The sequence below is a fragment of the Halichondria panicea genome, chromosome 2 (assembly GCF_963675165.1).
Source record: "Halichondria panicea chromosome 2, odHalPani1.1, whole genome shotgun sequence".
NCBI classification, from domain to species: domain Eukaryota; kingdom Metazoa; phylum Porifera; class Demospongiae; order Suberitida; family Halichondriidae; genus Halichondria; species Halichondria panicea.
In genome coordinates, this window is record NC_087378.1 from 1,419,525 (window position 1) to 1,441,384 (window position 21,860).

The 21,860-nt window shown below is 43.1% G+C and overlaps 5 protein-coding genes and 1 long non-coding RNA gene across 11 annotated transcripts in view; 2 read left to right on the top strand and 4 right to left on the bottom strand.

Annotated features, from left to right (window-relative positions):
- LOC135331623 (VPS10 domain-containing receptor SorCS2-like) overlaps positions 1 to 1,647 on the bottom strand; it is a 10,412-nt gene extending 8,765 nt beyond the window's left edge. Inside the window, exons 1-3 of the mRNA XM_064526845.1 lie at positions 1,319 to 1,647; positions 464 to 628; positions 151 to 247 (exon numbers count right to left, since the gene is read on the bottom strand). Of these exons, the coding sequence (XP_064382915.1) occupies positions 151 to 247; positions 464 to 628; positions 1,319 to 1,632 (576 nt within the window). The 5' untranslated portion in view covers positions 1,633 to 1,647. The remainder of the gene's footprint in view (positions 1 to 150; positions 248 to 463; positions 629 to 1,318) is intronic.
- A 124-nt stretch (positions 1,648 to 1,771) lies between these two features.
- Positions 1,772 to 4,990, bottom strand: LOC135331629 (uncharacterized). Of its 2 annotated transcripts, none has more exons than XM_064526850.1 (2): positions 4,834 to 4,990; positions 1,772 to 3,136 (listed from the first exon to the last, which is right to left on the bottom strand). In XM_064526850.1, exon 2 carries the CDS (start codon positions 3,099 to 3,101, stop codon positions 1,878 to 1,880), a length of 1,224 nt encoding a protein of 407 aa, XP_064382920.1. In that variant the 5' UTR covers positions 3,102 to 3,136; positions 4,834 to 4,990; the 3' UTR covers positions 1,772 to 1,877. The 2 variants fall into 2 exon arrangements, with proteins under 2 accessions (XP_064382920.1, XP_064382921.1); XM_064526851.1 differs by having other exon boundaries at positions 4,817 to 4,956.
- LOC135331630 (uncharacterized) lies at positions 3,263 to 3,881 on the top strand. The gene is made up of 2 exons (XR_010393049.1): positions 3,263 to 3,491; positions 3,576 to 3,881. It is a non-coding gene; the product is annotated as an uncharacterized LOC135331630 (long non-coding RNA).
- A 65-nt stretch (positions 4,991 to 5,055) lies between the features above and the next one.
- LOC135331628 (uncharacterized) lies at positions 5,056 to 10,724 on the bottom strand. The gene is made up of 3 exons (XM_064526849.1): positions 10,359 to 10,724; positions 8,126 to 9,190; positions 5,056 to 8,014 (listed from the first exon to the last, which is right to left on the bottom strand). The coding sequence occupies exons 1-3, from the start codon at positions 10,612 to 10,614 to the stop codon at positions 5,265 to 5,267; spliced, it is 4,071 nt and encodes a 1,356-aa protein (XP_064382919.1). The 5' UTR covers positions 10,615 to 10,724; the 3' UTR covers positions 5,056 to 5,264.
- A 4,284-nt stretch (positions 10,725 to 15,008) lies between these two features.
- LOC135331596 (HIG1 domain family member 2A, mitochondrial-like) lies at positions 15,009 to 15,671 on the bottom strand. Its single transcript, XM_064526819.1, has 2 exons — positions 15,515 to 15,671; positions 15,009 to 15,306 (listed from the first exon to the last, which is right to left on the bottom strand). Exons 1-2 carry the CDS (start codon positions 15,669 to 15,671, stop codon positions 15,122 to 15,124), a joined length of 342 nt encoding a protein of 113 aa, XP_064382889.1. The 3' UTR covers positions 15,009 to 15,121.
- A 22-nt stretch (positions 15,672 to 15,693) lies between these two features.
- LOC135331584 (catenin alpha-2-like) lies at positions 15,694 to 21,789 on the top strand. Of its 5 annotated transcripts, XM_064526801.1 has the most exons (29): positions 15,694 to 15,959; positions 16,050 to 16,214; positions 16,314 to 16,520; positions 16,616 to 16,825; positions 16,920 to 17,096; positions 17,177 to 17,482; positions 17,643 to 17,795; positions 17,849 to 17,941; positions 17,993 to 18,149; positions 18,247 to 18,456; positions 18,511 to 18,617; positions 18,683 to 18,851; positions 18,917 to 18,996; positions 19,077 to 19,156; positions 19,214 to 19,315; positions 19,366 to 19,594; positions 19,666 to 19,758; positions 19,811 to 19,840; positions 19,896 to 20,557; positions 20,619 to 20,682; positions 20,741 to 20,789; positions 20,843 to 20,894; positions 20,951 to 20,989; positions 21,042 to 21,118; positions 21,179 to 21,240; positions 21,292 to 21,326; positions 21,379 to 21,501; positions 21,559 to 21,617; positions 21,673 to 21,789. In XM_064526801.1, the coding sequence occupies exons 1-19, from the start codon at positions 15,819 to 15,821 to the stop codon at positions 20,094 to 20,096; spliced, it is 2,910 nt and encodes a 969-aa protein (XP_064382871.1). In that variant the 5' UTR covers positions 15,694 to 15,818; the 3' UTR covers positions 20,097 to 20,557; positions 20,619 to 20,682; positions 20,741 to 20,789; positions 20,843 to 20,894; positions 20,951 to 20,989; positions 21,042 to 21,118; positions 21,179 to 21,240; positions 21,292 to 21,326; positions 21,379 to 21,501; positions 21,559 to 21,617; positions 21,673 to 21,789. The 5 variants fall into 5 exon arrangements, with proteins under 5 accessions (XP_064382871.1, XP_064382869.1, XP_064382870.1 ...); XM_064526799.1 differs by having other exon boundaries at positions 20,951 to 21,118; XM_064526800.1 differs by lacking the exon at positions 20,951 to 20,989.
- Positions 21,790 to 21,860: the final 71 nt, after the last annotated feature.

Here is a 21,860-nt window from a genome sequence, read left to right on the forward strand (position 1 = left end):
TTGGAGCACCTCACAAGCATAGATAGACTCTTGAAACTGTTAGGTGTGGTAATATTTTGTAAATGTATAGAGGTAAGCATTCTTATGGCACAAAGCACAGCAGCAGGAAATAATATAAGCAAATGAAAATGTGGACAATGGACAACTCACAAACTCAGAGTAGGGGCTGATGTAGTACCACTCGACAATAGCATTAGAAGGCAGTTTGTTCGTCTCATTGACAAAAGTGTGTCCATAGTCCGTGGACCTGGTGAGAAATGAAGCTACAATTAACAACTTGTGGACATTCCCCCTACAATGAACATGTACAGTGGAAATAGGTACTCAACATTCTAAGAGTGCCAAACACAACATCCACCGAGAGCGAACACAGAGAGACACTTTTTAAAAGGTGAGTAGTTAGCCCAGCCATAGATATAGAGAGGGACACAGCTTAGCTAAGGTAGTACATGTATATATTCACCTCCACAGCCAGCTCTCAGTGGAGTGACCGTTGACCACATTCCTAGTGACAATAAAGATGTCCTCTGATGGGTGGCCGGTCCAATGCACCACCGCCTGGTAGTGGTTGTCGTTATCCAGGCGAGCAGTGTAGCCTATATTGTTACCGGCTGACTGACGTTTCACCCTGTACAGGGAGGGACACAGAGAAGAGCTCACTACAAAAGCAGCCAATATGAGATGATAATCTAACCAGACCTTTCAAGTCACCAAGAAATCATTACGGTCTCCCACATGCAGCTACCGAAATGAGTTGTCTTTGGTACTCTCAAAAATAGAGGAATTTGATCCGCCATAAAACTTTGATCTAAAAACACCATATTCTATGAATACTCAGGTTATAGGCCTCCAAAAGGCAGCGAGCAAAATGGAAGTTAGTAGGATTCTATAACGCTTGGTATGCTATGATTTCTTTCACAGGTATTGGAGTAGACACAAACACAATGTTGTTGACTTTCACTGTGGGAACAGTTGCACTATACGAAATGCACGACCATGTGAGGTTTATTACTTAGACATAATTATCTATATGGCACACAGCAATCAAATTGTGAACAGGAAGGTATTACATATCCTATAAATCCAACATGCCAGCTGTCTAGCAAGATAACCTTGCTATTTTAGTATGAATGTGAACCGACTTAGTTTTAAGCATACGATCATTGCTCCTACTGCAAACTTTAATAGGGAGCAGTATCACAACAAGTCACAGTCCTAGAGCTAGAGGAGACTGCACTGAGCTATAGCTATATAATATATCATAGCTAAGCAATTACACCACATCAAAGCTTATTAATCAACTCATATTTCTAGCCACCTCTTCAGTCCTGATTGCTCCTTGACAGTGAATTCCTTGACCACCTCTTGTAGCTCATCTTCAATGTTCTCACCGTCTGCAAGCTCAAACACTTGTGGTGTTCTTTGTCCACTTCCCCTCACACCACTGGGACTGTCCTTGGGCCCCCACACTGCACAGCAGCTCTCCCTAACCAGTACAGCCACTAGCAGCAGGGCATAGAACCTCATGTCTGTTGATAAGTTGTAGTTGTCGTGTGTTTGTATTTTAACACACACTTGAGACACAAAACCAAGATAATAATGGGTGTGGTCGGCCTCTTCGGACACGCCCATTGAATCATGTGATTACTTTAGCCTCGATCCCAGGCCGCTCTTCTTCGAAGAGAGGCCTTGTGAAGGAGGCTAGTGATTACTTATGAGCTAACACGAGGCCAATAATAGAGGCAGAACTACCGGAAATTACAGTCATGTCTGTGGGTTTTTTGCAGCATAATTAACATTGATTAGATACAAAATTAGCTGAGAAAAAAACACAGTTGGTAAATGATGAGAAAAAAATGTTCAAATGTTTGAATGCTCTAGGCATTGTTCTTCATAACAGCCCATTCGAATCCGTAAGGATCTTTGAATATTCCATAGTAGTCACCCCAGAACTGGTCCTTGAGCTCGACCACTTGGGTAGCACCATTGGCCATCGCTTTCTTCCAAATATCGTCTGGATCAGGCACATTCATATGAGAGAGGTATCCACGAGGTTCACCTTCAGGGCGGGGCTTGAAGTTGTTGCTGCAATCAGAATCGCAAATGTAGAATACACCGTTATTGACTTCAAGGGTGCAATGCATCACTTTGTTGTCGATGTCAGGGGCGAGAACCATGCTCTTCACTGTAGCTCCAAACACACTCTTGATCCAATCAACATGTTTCTCGCATTCTGGAGAGAAGAGATAGGGGATCACACCATTTGGAGATGCAGTGGGCGGCTTGGTGTCACCAGCGATAGACCACTCAAAGTCAAACGGATCTTTAACCATTCCTTGCACTTCGCCCCAAAACTGAAGCTTCATTTCATCAGTGACTTTTGCACCCTCTTTAACAGTGGCATCCCATAGTGTGTGAGGGTCCTGTACTACCAAGTGGCAGAAAAAACGTTTGATTTCTCCACCAATGGCTTTGCGAGCCTCGACAGTTGGCATCCCAGAAACATCGGATGTGTAGATAGGAGCACCATTCACCTCCAGCATGCAATGCTGCACAAGATTGTCGTCAGAACGATAGATACCTTTCTTGACAGCACCCAAAGCCTTTTCCATCCATTCAATGTGTTTCTCACACTCTCCATCAGGGAGAAAGAGGTAAGGAATAACTCCTGGCTTCCTGCATGCACTAGCCTTTGCAATGCCCCAGTTGAAACCAAAAGGATCTCGAAAGCAACCAAGCTCGCCGCCATAGTACTGTTTCTTCAGATCAAAGACAACAGTGGAGCCATTTTCCATCGCTTTCTTCCAGACAGGATAGGGGTCTTCAAGCTCAACATGGCACCAAAAGCCATGGGTATCTTGAATTTCATCGTCATTTGCAGTTGGTTCTTGGTCCATACATTTGGTGTCGGCAAGGTAGACAATGCCATCGTTGACAACCATGGAAACGTGCATGACTTTGGACTTGTTTTTGGTGCGAAACATCTCGACTTGTCGTGCTCCGAATACGTTCTTGAGCCATTCGATATGTTTATCGCAGGCCGGAGAGAGAATGTAAGCAACAACATTCGGGGGCTTGGGATTTTCGGTTGAGTTAGACATGGTGGATGGTTGTCACGTACTGTAGCTTAATAGACCTGCATGCAGGGGAAGAGAGATCATGTCAATATAATATTATAGCTATGCATGACCACATGGCATGCAAAACCTTGGCTTCTTAGCTACAGCATCCTATGAGTCCTTTTTGGCACTTACTTCATAGATAGAAAAGGGAGGGATTGGAAACGAATCACGTGTGCCGAACACTCCTTGTCTGCCGGAAGCATAGATCAAAGAGGGAAGTGATCACTACTTATACTTCCTCAAAATAAAAATTGTGTTCCAGCCAGCTGATTTCGAGTATATGGCTTTCTAGTTCTCAAGAATGGCTTTCTAGCTCAGGTCTACATTTGCACTGTACAATGGAAAGTAGTGCTCCGGCTCCATTTCAGAGTAAGTGATGTTGAACTGTTTGTTAATAATAAATAATAATTAATTACTTTCCATTTACTTTCTTTCCTTTTCATGTAAATGCAGGTAGGTTTAAGGAAGCTTTTATGACTGTTTTGACAGAGAGTACATAGATTCAAAGCTTCATCACCAGAGGAAGCAGTTGCCCTCAACACAGCTTCTGCGTTGATAGTTAATTTCGTTGGAGGGTTCTGAACATAGTGTGATGGTTCGGGCTGAAATTCTACTCAGAATTGAAGTCGTGACACTCTGCAGCATCATTTAATTATCATGCACAGTTAAATTTATAGAATTGAACAATTATTTATCACAGTTAAGAATTGAACATGTGAATGTGATTGAATTAACATGTGAACAATTGATTTCTCTATACATTATGCTGCCTTCTTTTGGGAAGGGGTTATTCTCATCACCTAGCTGCAATGGTCGTCTTCTATTGTCTTTCAGCAGTTGCCTCTAATTGTTGCACATGTGCTGTTGATCACCCGAAGAGCCTGTGTTCTTAGCAAATTCACTAACATTCGGGTTCTCGTTGGATTTACCCCTCTGTCTTTGTTGGCCAATTTAACGGGGTCCTGGCACAACCTGTTGCTGATGACTCCAGGTATTGTGAACAGATATCTAACCATCTCCACAAATGACCTCACTGCAGGTATTGTTATAAAAGTATAGTGTGGGCAATAATCAGTATAGCATGCTTACCAGTAATCCTAAATTCATTCTTTTGTGAATGACGATTCAAAATTTTCACGGCATTTCTGTAAGTGCAAACAAAGACAATGCAAAACTTCAAATACTCCTCTAACAGTATATTAGCAGAATATATTCAACTAGCCCTTTTTAGAGATGAAAAAAGGAGACAAAAAACACTCCTGAAATACTTTATTTATTGATATAGTACAAAAGTTTCACTTGTATCATTCAAAAAGTAATACTTACGCAAAGCACTAGGACCCAAGTATACAGTTTGACACAGGTACAAACTGCAAATCAGCTTTACATATGTGCTAGAGGGAGACATAATTTTGACTATCACCTTACCCTACAAAACTGGCCTATTATTCTGCTTCAACTCTACTGAAGTAAGTTTCTAACTTACCAGGTATGAATACAGTTAAGCCACGGACATCTGGCCTAACCCAGAAGTCTAAGTTAGACTCTAACAACGTCTGCAAGAACTGAGTCAGAGAAAATCTTTGTTACAATCCCGCCAGAACGTGATTACGTAACAAGACAAGGAGTGTTTCAACGGATATCATTGAAATTGTCGTTCGTTTCCAATCCCTCCCTCTTCTATCTATGCTTACTTTATCTACACACTTACCGAGTTTTGTGAATAGACGCTGGTGTCAGTGAGAGATGCAGGAGACAGAGACTTGCTGCTTAAATACCCAAATTACTGCACACTCGACCTTGCACTGGACATGTAGCACAAGACATAATAATAATACAAGTTGTACCATGCCTGGCCCATAACCCACACAAAAGGAAACAGTCCTGCTCAAGTTGTAGCATGCCTTACCCATACACCCACAAATGTCGTTAATTAAATTTGCTCTATCACAATATCAGCAGCTCAGCTGATGAAATTATAGCACAAATCAACACAGTGTCACTGATAAATAGTACAATCATGTAAGTGGAATGGATGATGATGATAAGTAAAGTTAGCACAAAAATCACAAACAGAAAAAAATCACAAACAGAAATGATACACAAAAATCATAGCTAGTTAAAAATGCAATAACGTTCAGTTCATGTCATCATGCACACATTGGAGTGCTGATGACAACGCAGAACACTGTTCTTGTCTTGTAATGTCTTCAGCAGGGGGAGTTTGAGTGACACTTTCTTGCAACATTCTTCTCCTACAATCACAGCGAGCGAATCGCATAAACAAAGGAGTTCTTTGGAAGCCAATACAAAAGCAGGACCATTTTGTTGTCTCTCTTTCACTTCTTGCTTGATGAGCTCTATCAGTTGTGGGATCACTCCTGAGGCAATGTAGATGGCTCTGTTGGCAGTGACATCTTCACAGAGTGTGGTCATTCGTGTGAGAACTTCGGGGCAGTTGAATAACTCATCAGTAACATCACTGGCAATACAGATGGCAGACAGGTCTCTTTTCCCGAGTGTGAGTCCATTTGGGAGGTGGAACTTGACGTAATTTGGTGACGTTTTATCGACTGGTTTCTTCAGAATGTTCAGCTTGCAGCGTAGAGGGAGACTGCATAGTACTGCAAGTAAAACTTGAGCAAAGTTGCTTCCAAGTGGAAACTCTCGTGAGCTGGGTGTGAGCAAAGGGTCGTCTGTACCCATGGCAATGTAATTTCTCCCGGTACAGTCCACACATTGAAAGTTGACAGACTTCAATAAAGGAACACGTCTGACGTCCATTGAACCGTACTGGTACTTGACACGACTTGTGCGCCGGATTTTGTTTGTGTACCCGATGAGTGCTACTGATTGTGTGGGGGATTCACTCTGAATAGTCTTCATAGTACGTGTTCTTGACCTCATCATTGACCAATCGGGAGAAACGAAAGTTCCAGGAGATATGAGATGAAGTCCAGTGTAAGCATCCTCCGGCAGTTGAATCTTCTCCTCAGTAGAGCACAAGTGTTTCCATAAGCGAATTTGTCCAGTCAGTTGGTTGGTGTAATCTTCAAGGCTTTCTGGAAGTGAAGACTTCAAAAACAAGAGCATAGACGAGTTCTTGTCTTCCAGAGACTCAGAGGTGTATTCTCCATGAAAGTGTTGGGTAATTTCCCGGGCAGGGAGCTGGTCAAGATCACAGTGAGGGTAAAGGATCACCTTGCCAGAGAAGAGATCGCAAAATTGTGGTAGTTTTGGTTTGGGGGGTTCAGCTTGAGGAGAGGCTATCCCATTTAGTGCATACGGTGGAGGGGGTTGAACGGTAGAGGTCTTTCGATAATTAGCGTCCCAGAAATCCACGCTCACACTCAAAATCTCGAAAATTTTCTGCCAGTAGAGAAACTGCTCTCTTGAGATACTATCGCTGGTAACCATGAGAATGTCCCCTAGTTGAGAGGCCTCGCTTGGGGGGGAGTAAGCCGGGGAGATTCGAATCTCTTTGGAACGATATTCGATTCGTTTGCCTTTAAAGTAAAGCACAGCTTGCCACACACACGTATCACAAAGTTCAGCTAGTGGGTCCATTTGCACAGCAAATGATATCATGACAGTCTCTCCAGGTTTAATCTGATTGACTTCGATAAATAGACTATCTCTCTCCAGAGAATCAAATGTAACATTGTGTGTTTTATTTTCGTCGCTGCTTGATTGTCCAATAACACCAATCGGAATTAATCGTGCGTCCATGTGAACTCGAACTAATGCACTTCCATACGAATCAGGACAACTGCCGTACGTTACATTGGAGGTGTTTTCGATGCCAATATCCAGGGTAGTCACTTCACCACGACTGACGTTGCTTCTGGACAGAGCAAAGGGAAGCTTGATAGGGTAGGTAACGCGAATGTTCTTCTCTAAAGACGATTTCTCGAAAGGTCTTCCTAGCAGCTCAACTCGAGGTGTGAAGGAGGCTTCTGTCGAGAATGGGCCTGGTTCGTTCACAGGAGCAAGGTCGAATATCCGTCCACAAAATGTAAAAGGCACTGAGAAGGTTTCGTTGGGGGGGATTTCTGGTAGTGTGTAGACGGTGTCTTCAAATCTAATAGTTTCAGATGAGGGGAAGAAAAGCTTGCAGCCTTCAGGTAAAGGGAGACCACCACTATTTTTCACGACAACATCCTCGATTGATATCCTCTGGTTGGGTTCGTAGACACCATCATTGACACCAGGTGTGACCGTTAGTGAGGTGATCTCAGCATCGTATCTTGTGCCAGCTTCATGTAACACCTTTCCAATGTTTGATTGAATCACCCACAAAATGCCTCCATTCGAACCAGGTTTTCCATCATTTCCTACACGTCCATTGTTTCCAGCCGATCCAGTCATACCAGGTTTGCCTCTCAGGCCGACAGACGAGCTCCTTGGTGATGGTGGGGTGCCGCCGGGGCTCGAAGATGGTCCCCCGTCTCCGCCAAATCCTCTCGTTCCGCCTTCTCCCGATTTTCCACCAGTTCCACCTTTACCAGGTTTCCCAGCTTTACAGTTAACTTCAACAAGCATCAAAAGTCGTGGGTCTTGAGTCTGAATCACACAAGCTCCTCCGTTGCCAGCGTTGCCTCCGGCTCCTCCGTGTCCACCGGTTCCACCCATTCCTCCATCACCACCGTGACCTCCGTCTCCGTCCGGACCTCCCCTACCGCCATCACCACCGGCACCACCATCACCACCCACACCACCGTCACCACCGTTACCACCGTCTCCACCATGACAGTCCATAACCATCACATACTCGCAATTATCGCCACCAAGTTTCGCAGTGGTTGACATACTCAAAGAATCAGTCACTTTCAATTTCGTAGCATCTCCAGACACGTTTAGTATGAGTGTGTTTCCATCTTTGCCACAGGTTCCTGGAGAGGAAGACATTGGTTAAAATCACAAAGAGCAGGGGCCAAATTATGGTCAGCAATTAGTAAATGGGTATAACCTAGCAAGTGCTCTAACAGGAAGCCACAACATACCTGAGCTGCCTGTTTGGCCTACTGTTCCTGGGAAGCCATTAGAACCATCGGCTCCAGAGGTGTGATTGAATCCGATCCCCACTGCTTCATGTTCTCCATTAGCTCCTCTCTCTCCATCTCTGCCACAACTCCCGGCTAGTCCATCAGCACCGCTTGCCTCGAGGATGAGCCCGGCTGGCTTCATGGCTGCTCTTGTTGATGTAGCTGTAATCACTTGGGCATCTTTGCATAAGTCTGGGAGTGAATCTTGTTCTGAGGTGACATTCACACTGCCAGTGTAAGGAAGCTGCTTCTGATTGATAACTTGTGCTGGAGAGGAAGGAGGTCGAGGGTCTTGTAGGAATGATGTTTTCCTTTCGTGATCGAGGAAATAGTAAAAGTTATCTTGAGGCACCCAGATGGCTTGTTGACATGGTTCCAAACCGACTTCTGTGCCATAGCCTAGACTGACTGGTGAATGTACTGGGTCACCGTGAGGTGGTAGAAAAGTGTCATTTTTTGGTCTCCTTGTGCGTGGACTTGTGGGACCAACAGACTCCAATGATTGATACACGGGTAGCTGCTCTCCAGGGAAGTCGATCTGAGCAATAGGTTGGCAAACACCTTCAGGTAGATAGAACTCTCTTGATAATTTTGTCATTGTTGAAACATAAGTTGGAGCTTTTCTCGTAGATAGTGTGGACCGTTGTCTGTTAGACCTACTGTCATAACTTCTCCGTCTCGTAAAAAGTTCATTTGTAGGTGGTCCATCAGTTAGCATTGTGATCTCTAAACTATCATCTGAGTTTTGAGTGAACAGACCAGGTCCTTTGCCACAAAGAGCTGCCATAAAATTTCTTTGCTGCACAATGTTCTCTGCACGGAACATACACAGATCAGCACCAGTGGAAGAGTCGCATACATTGAAGGACATGAAATCACGACTTGAAGGGTCTTTGCCAAAAGTGTTCAGAAAGATGTTTGGGTTTGATTTCGGTACAGTTAGCAATCGTTTGTGTACATCACTGATTCTGTCGACAGTTGATTTGGACTTGAGAACATGATACACATTTGATCGTCGGTTATCTGTGCAAATTGAGAAAAAAAAAATGAGTGAAAATCTGTTGCAAACCAGACTACTACATAATATTACATAATTGTATGCACACTGCTTGTGATAATTATTGCAACTGATGCATGCATGACATTCTCGATAATTACAGAATGGCACATTAATATGAAACAGAGCACTCTGAAATAGAATACATGTAGTACCAGCAACCTACACACTGTACATGTAGTACCAGCAACCTACACACTGTACATGTACAGTAGAACCTCGATTATCCGGACACCTTGGTTCCAGAAGCAGGCCGGATAAGTGAATATGCCGGATAATCAAATAGATAAACCACGCCTTGATCCACCCACTTTATTGATAAACAGCAGTGCCACATGATTGTATGCGCATGCGCAGAAGATAAGCAGGCATGTATCCATGGTAACAGCTGCAACGCGCATGCGCGTTTGAGGGACACGCCCATTTTCTGATCTGATAACAAGAAAACTGCCAAGCCGGATAATCGAGGTTCCGGATAATGGAGGGCCGGATAATCGAGGTTCTACTGTAGTACCAGCAACCTACACACTGTACATGTAATACCAGCAACCTACACACTGTACATGTAGTACCAGCAGTACCTACACACTGTATGTGCAGAATAAACAGGATAAGCTGACTATCTGGTCATCTTAATAAAAAGTTATTTGCACACAACAATCACTGAGAGGGTTATTTGATCAGAGATGTTACCGTCGACGGACAAATCAAATCACGCTAATCGTTGCTATCACGCTAACACCAACATTATATATATTATATATTTATTATTAGCACTATGAATACTACAGGGAATGGTCACTGCAGTCATAGATTGAAGAGTCTGCAATATAGCAACCCGATGTGGTTTCTTATCTTCTTATCTTCTCTAGCCAGCTGACCAATGAATAGCCACTGATATCAAATCAACAGCCTAACAGGTGCTAGTCTGCACTTGTATGGCTTACAATACTAGACTGTGATATATATCTACACAGCTAGCTAGCTACAGCATGCAGTATCTACAGTACAGGAACAGTGCAGTTCGTTAGCGTTACATTTATCTCGCAAATCAAACTTGCTAACCCCATCAATCCAATAGTAAGTCATAACTAAGTATACAATGAAACAATGAAAACAAAATAAGTATCATACCTGCTGCAATTCTGAACCATCTTTTCTTCCATCCTTTGAGTGCTCCCAGTTTCCCCAATGCTCTGTACTCCAGTGGTCCCTCATAGGAGTGAATGCGACCCTCCAGCTCCTCCAGACCCAGTGATGGTACCACCATCTCCTCTACCTCAGGCTCGCCTACACTCTCTAAACGGTAGCTGGAACCCATTGAGCTGGTGCTAGAGCTTGTAGATCTTGAAGTTCTTGTGTTTAGGCTTGTACTTGTCTGGTCGCTCATTACTGTCAAAGTTTATAGCCTGCTATGCATTATAGGACTTTCTATCTTTTGGACTTGCTTTTAATATAGTTCTGATCTGAGTCGAGTTGTTTTGTTATTAATTAGGCATCCTATACCACGCCCATCTACATGTACGTTAACTACTGCATGACTCCACATGGCTGTGGGGGGGGGGGGGGGGGGGCGGGAGGGGGGCACCCTCTGTACAAAATACTACTGTCATGTTGAGCTGCATTTAGCTTGCGAGAGAATCTCACTGAGAACAGAAGCATGATGCAAGGTATAGTGATGCCCCCCTCCCCCCCCCCCAAAGAATGCTAGGAGCTATGGGTAAATGTAGTCACATAATGTAGACATTGAATATTAGCACGTACATGGTGACATGATGTGATGTGATGGTGGATGCACACTAACAGCGTACAGTCGAACTACACAACTTAACTAGACCTTGACTATTGCATGGGGGTGTGCTCTGATGACATGGGGGGGGTGCTCTGATGACATGGGGGGGTGCTCTGACGACATGGGGGGGTGCTCTGACGACAAACCCTACAATACACTGCCTGGTACATTTTAACAGTAATGTGATTACTACCATTTGTCACAATCTAAATCATTCCCATGCACATGTACATGTATACGACTTCCTGTTTATGTTAGGAGATGCCTGTCTCCCAATATGCACGTCTAATTAGGGACCGTGTTCATGAATCAGTGTTTGGTTACATTGTTGGTGTAACTGGGTCATGCAGGTACTATATGTCTTTGGGGAACTGTTTGTAGTTTTGACCCGGATAACCTATAAATGCCTGTTTGGGCTTATTAATCGATGCATTTCTATACTAGCATCTCAGATTATGTAATCCCCAAAATCTCCTTGCATTCACAGGACTGACTGAGTTGCATGATCCATCCGGCTGGTAGGAGATACATGTATTAGTCTAACCACTGATACTCTGGGGATTCTGGGGACGAGTTGCTTCTTACTCTATTCAGATAATGCCAGTAAGTCATCACTGTATGGTACCCATGGTGGTTCAGTCCACCTGACATAACTTGCTTGTCATTACAAACAAGCAAGCTGTATACATGTGCCTAGTGTTTTCCCCATAATGCATCGTAGTCGCAATAAGGTACTGTTGCTGCCTTCGTTAACCATTGTGATGTAGTGCATGTGGTGGAGATTGAGTCTATAGATCCGTGGTTTGTTTTGAAGCCTTTTCCTGTTATTGTTCATTGAAGCCCTCTTGGAGGTCTTGAGAGCCAGCTCTCCCCTCTGTTATGATTATTTTTTGCCAACTTTGTACATGTTCAACACTTTATACGTACGCGAGTAGAGCGTCTCAAAGAGAGCTCGATGTGACAAACTCAATTTACCTATCACAATAATATTATACAATCAGGAGTGCATAACGTACACCCACTCCCAGGTAGTCTCACAGACTTGCCCTAATGACACTCGTGCCCTTGCCCTGAGATGGATGAGGTGTTTGTTCAGCTAAATGTGTTTACATGTTTTTTACTTCACTAAGTAGTTACATCTGCTGCATGTTTTGCATTGAATAAACGTATAACACTTTATTATGCAATCTACTGTAGGAGGAGCAGTTGCTCGGTCTCTTTGATAACTATTATTGGCTAGCTATTTTAATTTATCTGAGGCTTACTGTGTCCTGTTACAGTGTATAGTTTTGATGTGTGCAGTATACCAAACAGTATACAGTGATGTGACCCCCTCCCTTTCAATGTTTAAGAGCTTTGATCTATAGAGATTGTTTACCCTATCCAGAACTACTAAATAATTATATCAATTAGCAATTAATGGTTGCGGTTGCCTGAAGTCTATATAGGTACGTAACATGCATTGTTTGTATTTGCTGTCACGGTGACAAACTATGACACTTGTATGCCTACACCTGCTCTATTTTCACACCATATAGAGAGAGTAAGTGGCTAGGTTGATTCTCCTAATGGCTTAATTAAATTGAAAAGTAAACATTTTCTATAGCTGTAATTTGTCTGCTTTTATTCACAACTGACCTCAGGTTTTGTTTATAGTCTGTGAACAGACTGCTAGTTTTGGCTGGTTGTGGTTGTATCCTAGTAACCTACTACAATCTTGTGATTGATTGACTCTATTGCATTACTCTACCAAGGTGGAAGGTTGAATGCCCATTGTCTGGCAGAGGCTCCTCTGGTCTGGTGCAAACACACACTAGTACTCATGAATATACAGTATGTTGCATCAGCAGCTCCCAATTGAAGACCTGTTTCAGAATAGGCTGCATAAATAATACCTTTATTAGTGGTGTACTCCACTGATTTTAAAAAGGGCTTTTTTAGCTTAGACCTAGCCTGTAGCGATTCTGTTGTGTACATACTGATTGAGACATGGCTTCTAGATTGCTTGCTATATTCAGTTATACATACTAGCTTGATCAGTTTAAAATATTTGTTCCTATTTGTACAAAAGTCCTAAGTTCCCGTTCATATTCAATGCATTCCTCTTATACACATATTTACAGTTGCTATTTCTGAAGGCACATAGCTACTGTTGTTTGTTGTAGTCATGATACCATTGGAGCTGTAGAGTATGCTTGATTGAATGGTATCATGACGTAAACACTGCTACTTTTTTAGTATTGAAGGTCTAGAATATATACAAGAAAGAAGAGTTAGTAGCTACGTACAGTAATTATAGACTGTGTGTGTGTATGTATGAAGTTATCGAAATGGGTATCATTAGCTCAAAACATAAATTAGACATTGTTGCTCATCTACCTCCAGAGTTAGTGCTTCAAGTCATCTCTCATCTCTCCATCAAAGAAGTTTGCCAATGTACGCTTGTCTCGAAACACTGGAATCATGTGATCTCACACCTGGCTCCGTACTGGACTACGGCAACCTCCAAGGTGATTGGATTATCAAGATACTCGCTCTCAACAATACATCATTGGAACTCCCCGAAACAGTTTTTCATTGCAGCAGTTAGTCGTCAAGAAGAAGTTCGGGGTCTCCACCTTAGCCCTAGTCATATCAGACACTCCATTGCCCAGGAGCTTGTGTTCACTCACTGTCTTGATGCAAGACAACAGTGTATCATTAGAGTACAAACAATGGCCGAAACTGACAATAGTAATCAAAGATACGAACTTGTAGTTGATCGTTTTGTAGGGATACCTCAGATTCCCGATGGCATCTGTTCACAGCCTGTTGCTTGCTTGGCTTTGGATAAACAAACTCAAGTTCTATGGGCATCTATAGACAACAACTTGCTCTATTGGGTAACCAATGTTGGTCTTTGGAACTGTTATGATTTGCTCGCAAAGGACACGGTATTTTCTTGTCGGGTTCCTCTGCTTAGAGAAGATCGAGGGGTAGTTGTCACAAAGTGTAAAAATTGCTTGATGGTCGTCCTCTCATTCTGGTTCCCGTCTCACAACGCCCACGCACACCAGACCGTCTACATTTTTCAAGCCGTGAAGTTAGGGGATAGTACGTCAATGCCGGTACAACTTGGTCCGCAAAAGAGGGTGCAGCGAAAGCACTGCCACGAGGTCTACATAGAAGAAGACTCACGATACCGGATCCGAAACTCATGTTTGGTTTCAACATCAGAGGAGAAAGACACGAACGTTTGTCAGTCCCATTCTCTCATACTTCAGTGTGATAGCTCCATAATGGTGCACTCAGTACATACCAACACTCCTGCAGACAATGAGACGAATACCCCAGGCATCAGTTTCAGCAAACCCTCTTGCATCACCTGCGATTATCGACTCAGTCACTGTTCGGATAATTCCATAAATCGCTCACACAACAGTGAAATTAGCATCTCCTCTGATGGCTCACTCCTGGGACAAGTGTTCAATAAGAGACTGTATATTTGGTGTATAAACAAGACTAAGAATGTTGAACTGGTTAGCAATTCTCCACTCAGTGGAAAATACGATTGCTCGTGCACTTCTGTGAAGCTAGTAGCTGTGGGACGTTTGTTCTCTATTGTGGCATATATGGACAATGGTTACCTGTTGGACTACAAATTGCAAGTGGTGCACACAAATACTGGACATGTTTTATCCGAGTTTAGACGAGTCGAACGATTTTTTAACTGGAGCCTCTGTTGTCAAATTGATCCCCTGCACAAATTTTGCTTTTTGCACGATGAAGATAATTGGTTGAATGATGTGGGGGCAAGGATCCCATCCACCCCTGTTACCACGGTACACAACCACCATGGTAGGATACACATGGAGGCACTACAGCTGAGGGCAACTGTGAACCAGACAACGTGGAGTAAACATTGGAAATGTGCTGTTAATTACGGCCTCAGGGAATAACTAACTTTAAGCTGTTGTTTGGTGTTTATTTTTGTGGCTTTTGACAGACAATAATTATTGTTCTTGGAATATTTTTAATAATTATAATTGAAGTGCAAATGATAACAGTGAACAAACAGAATACTTGACGTGATTTGTAACAAAATTTAATGTTAACTAGCAAAAGTTTAAGTTCTGCTTTTGGACGGATCCTTCTTCTTTGCATTCTGCCACATGGCCCCTCCAGCCAGAGCCACGACGGTTCCCGTCTGCGCCAGTACTCTCATTCTCATGGCTAGCTGGGACTTTGCCAAGTTCCCTCGCTTGAAGTTGAGTAGTCCAAACAACAGTGCACCAACAGTAGCAGCACATCCTGCATGGGACGTATGGGGATACTAGATACTGGTTCCCTTCAATTCAAGTTTTATAATAATCATACACACAGAGCAGCAAAAGTTTAATAGTAAATTGACACATAACTTAAGACAACAGCAGAGGTTATAATTATACGTAATAAGGTATTTCACTAGACCATTGTTACCAAAAGTTGTAGCTACATATGTAGTGAGTGTCTCACGTACCTATGGGTACTAAAGGGTTTTCCATCATCTTCTCAAAATATATATTCTTTTTCTTGGTGGGATCTGGGGGAAGCCAGCCAAGTTCTTCATTCCTCACTGCTCTAATGGCCTTCAAGTCTTCAGCTGAAGGTGCTGGCGGAGGAGGTAAGGCAGCCATTGCATTGGTTGTGAACCAGATAGATTACCCTGAATTATGTGTTTCGTTCTATTTTGAGCGCACCTCAGCCCCGCCCTCAAAATTTGCAGACAAAAAATTAATATTGACTTGCTAGCTTTCTAGGCCCATTAATTACAGTGCTTAGAAATGGCAGAACTACAAGACATTTTGGAGCCTTCAGAGTTGGAGGACTTTGTGAGAGAGGAGATACGCTCCAAATTAAAGGAGAAGAATTTGGAGTACAGAACCAAGATTGTGGAGGAGGCAATGACCCCTCTCATTGATGAGGTCTATAGCTACAGTTAAAGTCTAGCTCAGAATTTATATGAAGATGATATGAAGATGTTAAGATACCTTCGTTTGCTTCTGTTCTCACAGGTGATGTCGTTGTCACAGCACAGTCTAATTGGTGGGCGGAGAGATCAAAAGAAGAAGAAACAAGAGCCGCAGAAACTCTCAAAGCTCATCCAACTGGTGGACATGGCAACAAGGAACTTTCTAGCCATTGGGGAAGATATAGCCCATGAGAACCCGGATTTCCAAGTATGCTCCCAAATAATAATATTTAAGAGGTTTTCATTATTGTTGCTGTATCTCTGTACTGTACAATTGTTAAATTTACTTTGTTATTGTATCTCACAGGAGGAGCTGATCACAGCTTGTGATAGTGTGAGGGCCTGTGGTGAGTCATTGCAAGCAGCTGCAGCCGAGTTCTCTCAGAGTCCCTGTGAGCCAGACAACCGCTCCAATATGACCAAAGCCTCGAGGGAGCTGCTAATCTCTGTTACTAGGCTCATGGTGGTGGCTGACATGGTGGATGTGCAGAACCTACTGGAGGCATCCAGTCGAGTCAGTGCAGCTATGGCCGTATAGATCTAACACAAATACAACCTTTTTCGCATACGTAGTGTGTTGCTTCATGCATACTTTTTGATGCTGTACAGGTTGAGGTGAGACTGAGGTCACTCCACACTGCGACCACTGAGAAGGAGCTGATGGACAAGATCCAGAACTGCTCCACTGACATTACCTACATCATACAAAGAGCCTCTATTCAATCCATACAGGGAAGTAGTGAGGCTAGCCTTCAGTTGATGAGAGGTGCTCAGTTGGAGCTGAGTCGAGCTAGGAGAATGCTCACTGGCACTTCAAAGGTCAGGACATTGTAATTTTTTGAATAGGACATAATAGGATACTGCTATTTGCTGCGACAAAATCTCTAGCAATGTACGTATTTGGTTGCTACAGGCTTTCATACAGTTTCCCGGAGCAAGGACAGCACAAGAGAACCAAGAGTACGTAGTCCTTCGATTGCTAGACTCTCTCAAGACCTTGTCCCTATTGGCTAGCGGAGATGAGGCATCCTTTACTGACATCATTAAAGCTGAGCCAGGAGCATTAGCAGTCTGCTTCAAAATCTTCAAGGTCAGTTACTAAACTAAGCTTTCTCTTGTAGTACTTAGTATAGCGCTATTTATGTCAGGTCAATCGCGAACATTTTGCAGGATACTTTGGAACAAACTATTTCCCTTGGCCTTGTGCTTGATCCATCTGCTTCTAAAACTCAAGCTCACATCACAGAGCTCCAAGCAGAGTTGGACAAGATCCTTAACCTTACTTCGGAAGTTACCTCATCCAATTCAACACGTTCCTATCACCAGCACTCACTCATCACCCTCTGTGGACAGCTCAAGGCACACATGGCTCACCTTGAGACGGCTCTGATGAGGGAGGAGCCTGCAGAGAGGGAGGGGGTGGTCCACCAGCTCGTGACAGAGATGAGGGAACAGGGGGTGGAGCTAAGGAAAGAGGTAAATGACAGTACTTAGTGGTATGTGTTACACGCAAGCTGGCTAAGCTGATTATTGAAAGGTTTGCGGGAGGAATTTGTACACAGTGTTGTATTCCTATTTACATTCTAAAATTTCAGATACGCAAAACACGCACTAAAGAATATTCTCTCCCCTATAGCTGTGCAGGGCTGCTATTGACCAGGTGACTGATGTGTTCATTGGTACCCTGAGGCCACTGGTGGCCATGTGTGAAGCTGCACAGGAGGGCCAATCACAGCTCCTGGAGAACAGGGCAGAAACCTTCTCTGACCACTCAAACAGCATGCAGAAGGTGAGTACCACAAGTAGTGCTTCAAGTGTTATTCTTTGTTTTTGTGTGCACAGGCTGTCTTGTTGTCTTGCTCTCTGTCTGATTTCGCAAAAAGCAATCAGGTTGCAAACAATGCAGTGAAAAATATTCGAGTGCTCACGCCACAGGTAAAGAATGAAAGTTGGTAGGATTAAACTATAGCAATTTCTCTCTGACAGGTGATAAATGCAGCATACTCGTTGGCACAAAAACCTAGCAGCATAGTGGCACTGAAGTGTATGTCTGTGTTCAAGGAGGCTTGGGCTGAGAATGTGTCAGCTCTCACTGACGCTGTGGACGACATTACCTCACTGGAAGATTTTATGGCCGTCACAGGTAACCAAGAAACTGTGCTGTAGCATTTTGCACACTTATAATTATGTATAATAATGTAGTCTAAGAGTTTATTTTTAGCCCTATTTCATTCTTTTAGAGGCCCACATTTGTAAGGATGGACAGCAGTTTATCGTGGCAACTGAGGCTTGCAACACGAGGCTGCTCGGAAATTTGGTGGAGATAATCCGAGGCAAGTGCAAGCGACTGTGTCACGTGGTCAAGGCCGAGCTGAAGAAGAACAAAAGCTCGTACACTAAGGAGCAGATTCATCAGAGTCACGGAGCAATAGAAAAGCTCATTTTGAAATGTGAGTGTGTGAAATGTCAAGATTAGTCCATCTCCATACTTTTTTTATTTGTAGCCATCTCCCAATTCTGTGATCTGGCTTCTAAGACGAGTGAGACTCTACACATGACAAGAGATCTCCATAGAGTGGACTTCAAAGCATTAGAGGAAGCTTTACAGAAGGTGAAGCAACTCAGATGAGTATCATTATTTTGTAGTGTTTAAGCTGTTCTCTCGATCGTCATTAGGTTGTGGACAATGTAAGAAACGTTCGTCGTAGCGTCTTAGTCACACGAGCCCCGGAAGAGTTTGAGGGAAATGAGTCGGACCTGGAGGATCTACTCCGCCCTCCACGACCTATGACCCCCACACCCTCCCTTTTATCACAGATCAGCACTGGTTCTGCTGGAACTCTTTGTAAGTAGCTAGCTATTAAATCATCCTAGTCACAGTAACTAATTTGCAATTGTATGGTGTTGCAGTGAGTGCTTCGGGTAGCACTCATAAGTTCCAGCGTACACCTCGTCACAGTATGGTCTTTGAGGTTGAGGACACCGCAAAGGTGAAGATAAAGTGTGGTTTAGTAGATTGTGGATGGTGTAGTCTCAATTATTTGTTTTTGTTACATACTGTAATTCGTAGGCTCTAATGGCGCAACTCCCACAAGAACAGAGGGCTCATTTGACCAAGGTCACGGAAGGTCTAACAGCACAACAAGCTGCGTAAGTAACTCTAGTATAAGTCTTTAAATGGTTACTGTATTGAATTGGTTTCCTTAGGTTTGAGGCTGAAGTAAGCAAATGGGACGAAAGTGAAAACAATATAGTTCTAATAGCTAAAGAAATGTGTGGTATGATGGTGGACATGTCAGACTTCACTAAGTAATTAAGCGTTTCTGTATTTCATCTATTTATGCATGATGTTTTAACAGAGGAATTGGTCCACTTCACTCCACTATGGATGTCATAGTAACGGCCAGGGACATAGTGAGGGCAGCTGGCATACTGGATGGAGTGGCTAGGAGCATTGCTGACCACTGCCCTGACGCCCAGTGTCAGAGAGATATCTACTCCTACCTGGACCAGATAAGACTGTACTGTCACCAACTGAGCATCACAGCCAATGTCAAGGCTGACCTTAAACCATCTTCTACAGACACAGTAAGTCATATTGTAGAATTATGAACATACTCAGTCAAGTCCAATACATAATTTTTCCGGCATTGCCTCAGGTTGAAACTGCTAGTACCCTCATCACAACCTCCAAGAACTTGATGAATGCTGTCGTGGAAACAGTCAAAACCTGCTACATTGCATCAACTGCAGTATGTACAATTAGTAACTAAACCTCAGTTTGTATTATTTGTTCCATTACAGATTGCCAGAATTCATGGAGGAGCTGTTTCTGTAAGCCCGGCCTACACTATATTAAATGTCATAGTTAACTATTTTTGACTCACAGGACCAGTTTGTGCAATGGAGACTAACTCTGCCTCGCAAGAAGAAGCTGTATTGGTCAGACTCTGAGGTGTCAGCAGGTGCTACAGGAGCTGGGAGTGCAGCTGTCTATGAGCTGGGAAAGTTCAAGCAAGGAAGACTACGAGAAAAACATAATATTATGTCAACAGTAACTGCACTGACTGAGATACCATATGAAATGTGACAGTCAGTGTTTACTCTGCACCCCCCCCACACACACACACAATGTTATGGTCATGAATACACAGCCAAAAATCCACGGGCCTGTTTCAGACCCGTGGGGAAAATCAGTTGAATACAGGCCGGAATACGGGCCTGTATGCGGATGTAATCGCCCACGGCCTGCTTACATCCCGGAACCACAGGCCCGTTACAGCACGTACATCCTGTCCTGAATACGGACCGTAAATTACAGGCCTGTTTCAGCCTGTACCACCCACGTCCTGCTTACGGCCTGTGCAGCCAGTGTATGCGCATGCGCAGAGAGAAAGTTGCTTAGCTACGAAATCCACCAAGAGACTGAAAAGGTGCTTCAGTTTGATCTTCTCGTTCAGTTGCAGCTTTAAAGGATGGATGGAGTAATTATATTATTTATGGAGCTGACTGCCAAGGCCAGCTAGCAAGAAAAAGAGAGAGAGAGAGGAAGTAAGTATAGATGAGCTAGTATAGCATGTCTAATTAATACTCACTTCTGTCCATTTGTCAGCTGCTAGATGTCTCTGCAATTCTTCTCTCACTGTCTCTAGGAGTCTAGCTCTATAGGCTACAAGGTGTGCTTATGTGGTCATGTATAAATAATTATGTTGACGGAGTTATTTCGTATTGCAGATCTGGTTGACTCTGACGCAGGTTGTTGACTTCTAATACAATGTTATAAGTGAGTGTTCAGCTGGTTTTTAAAATGTTGGTTCATATGCTGCTTATGTATAGGAATACACATCTAAAAAGGAGGATATGCACCTCTACAACGGCTACTAAATAGGTGAGTACGAGGTATATAAAATGCATGTAAATGTATACCTATGATATTATCTACAGTTGTCTGTGTCATCATTACTTTACGAGCTCGAGATTCAGGTTATATATTATTGACTCACTTACTCGAACTCGTTTACGTATGCACACACAGATGTACCTGTGTCTATGTCATCGTTACTGTACTGATTGAGCTCGAGATTCAGGTTCCTTGTCACACTACTTGAGAATGTGAGCCAATTAATAATTATTTAACTCACTTTAAACTCGTGTACTGATGCACACATACAGATGTACATATATAAATTGGAATGCTCATGCCATCAATGATTTCAACCCATCATGACCAGAAGGTATTTTACAATAATAATTATTGTCGTTTACATTGGTTGGTCTAATTACAGCATCGTGGACACACCTATACTTTAGAATTTGGCAGGTAAGCAATCATTCATAATAATTATAAAAACTTTGTTTGTGTTTTGCTTTAGTTAAGTTACTGGCTCTGGACATGGCTGGTCTGTGGACAGTACGAACATGCTGTAGAGGTTGCCGACAATAGAGGCAATGCTGTAGCATTGTCGTCGTCCTCTAGGACGACCAGTCGAACATTGGTAAGAAAGATTTTCTTTGCAACGATATTCACATGTCTTCTTTATATAAACACACAGTGACAGAGGACATGGCTGGTCTGTGGACAGTACGAACAGTCGAACAACACATTACAATGGTAAGAAACATTATTTTCTTTGCAACCATTATTCACGTGTCTTCTTTATACGCAGTGACACACTCGAGCAGCACAAGCACTAGAAGAAACATTCTTATTAGTGTTGTAAACTGTCTAACTGTCTGGCTATGTTTGTTTCTTACACTTTGTTGAATTATTCATGCCAAACTCAGCTTTTAACTGTATAAAAGCAAACCGGAACTAACTGAGAACATAGGGCTGCTTACAGGCCGTGCTCAGGCT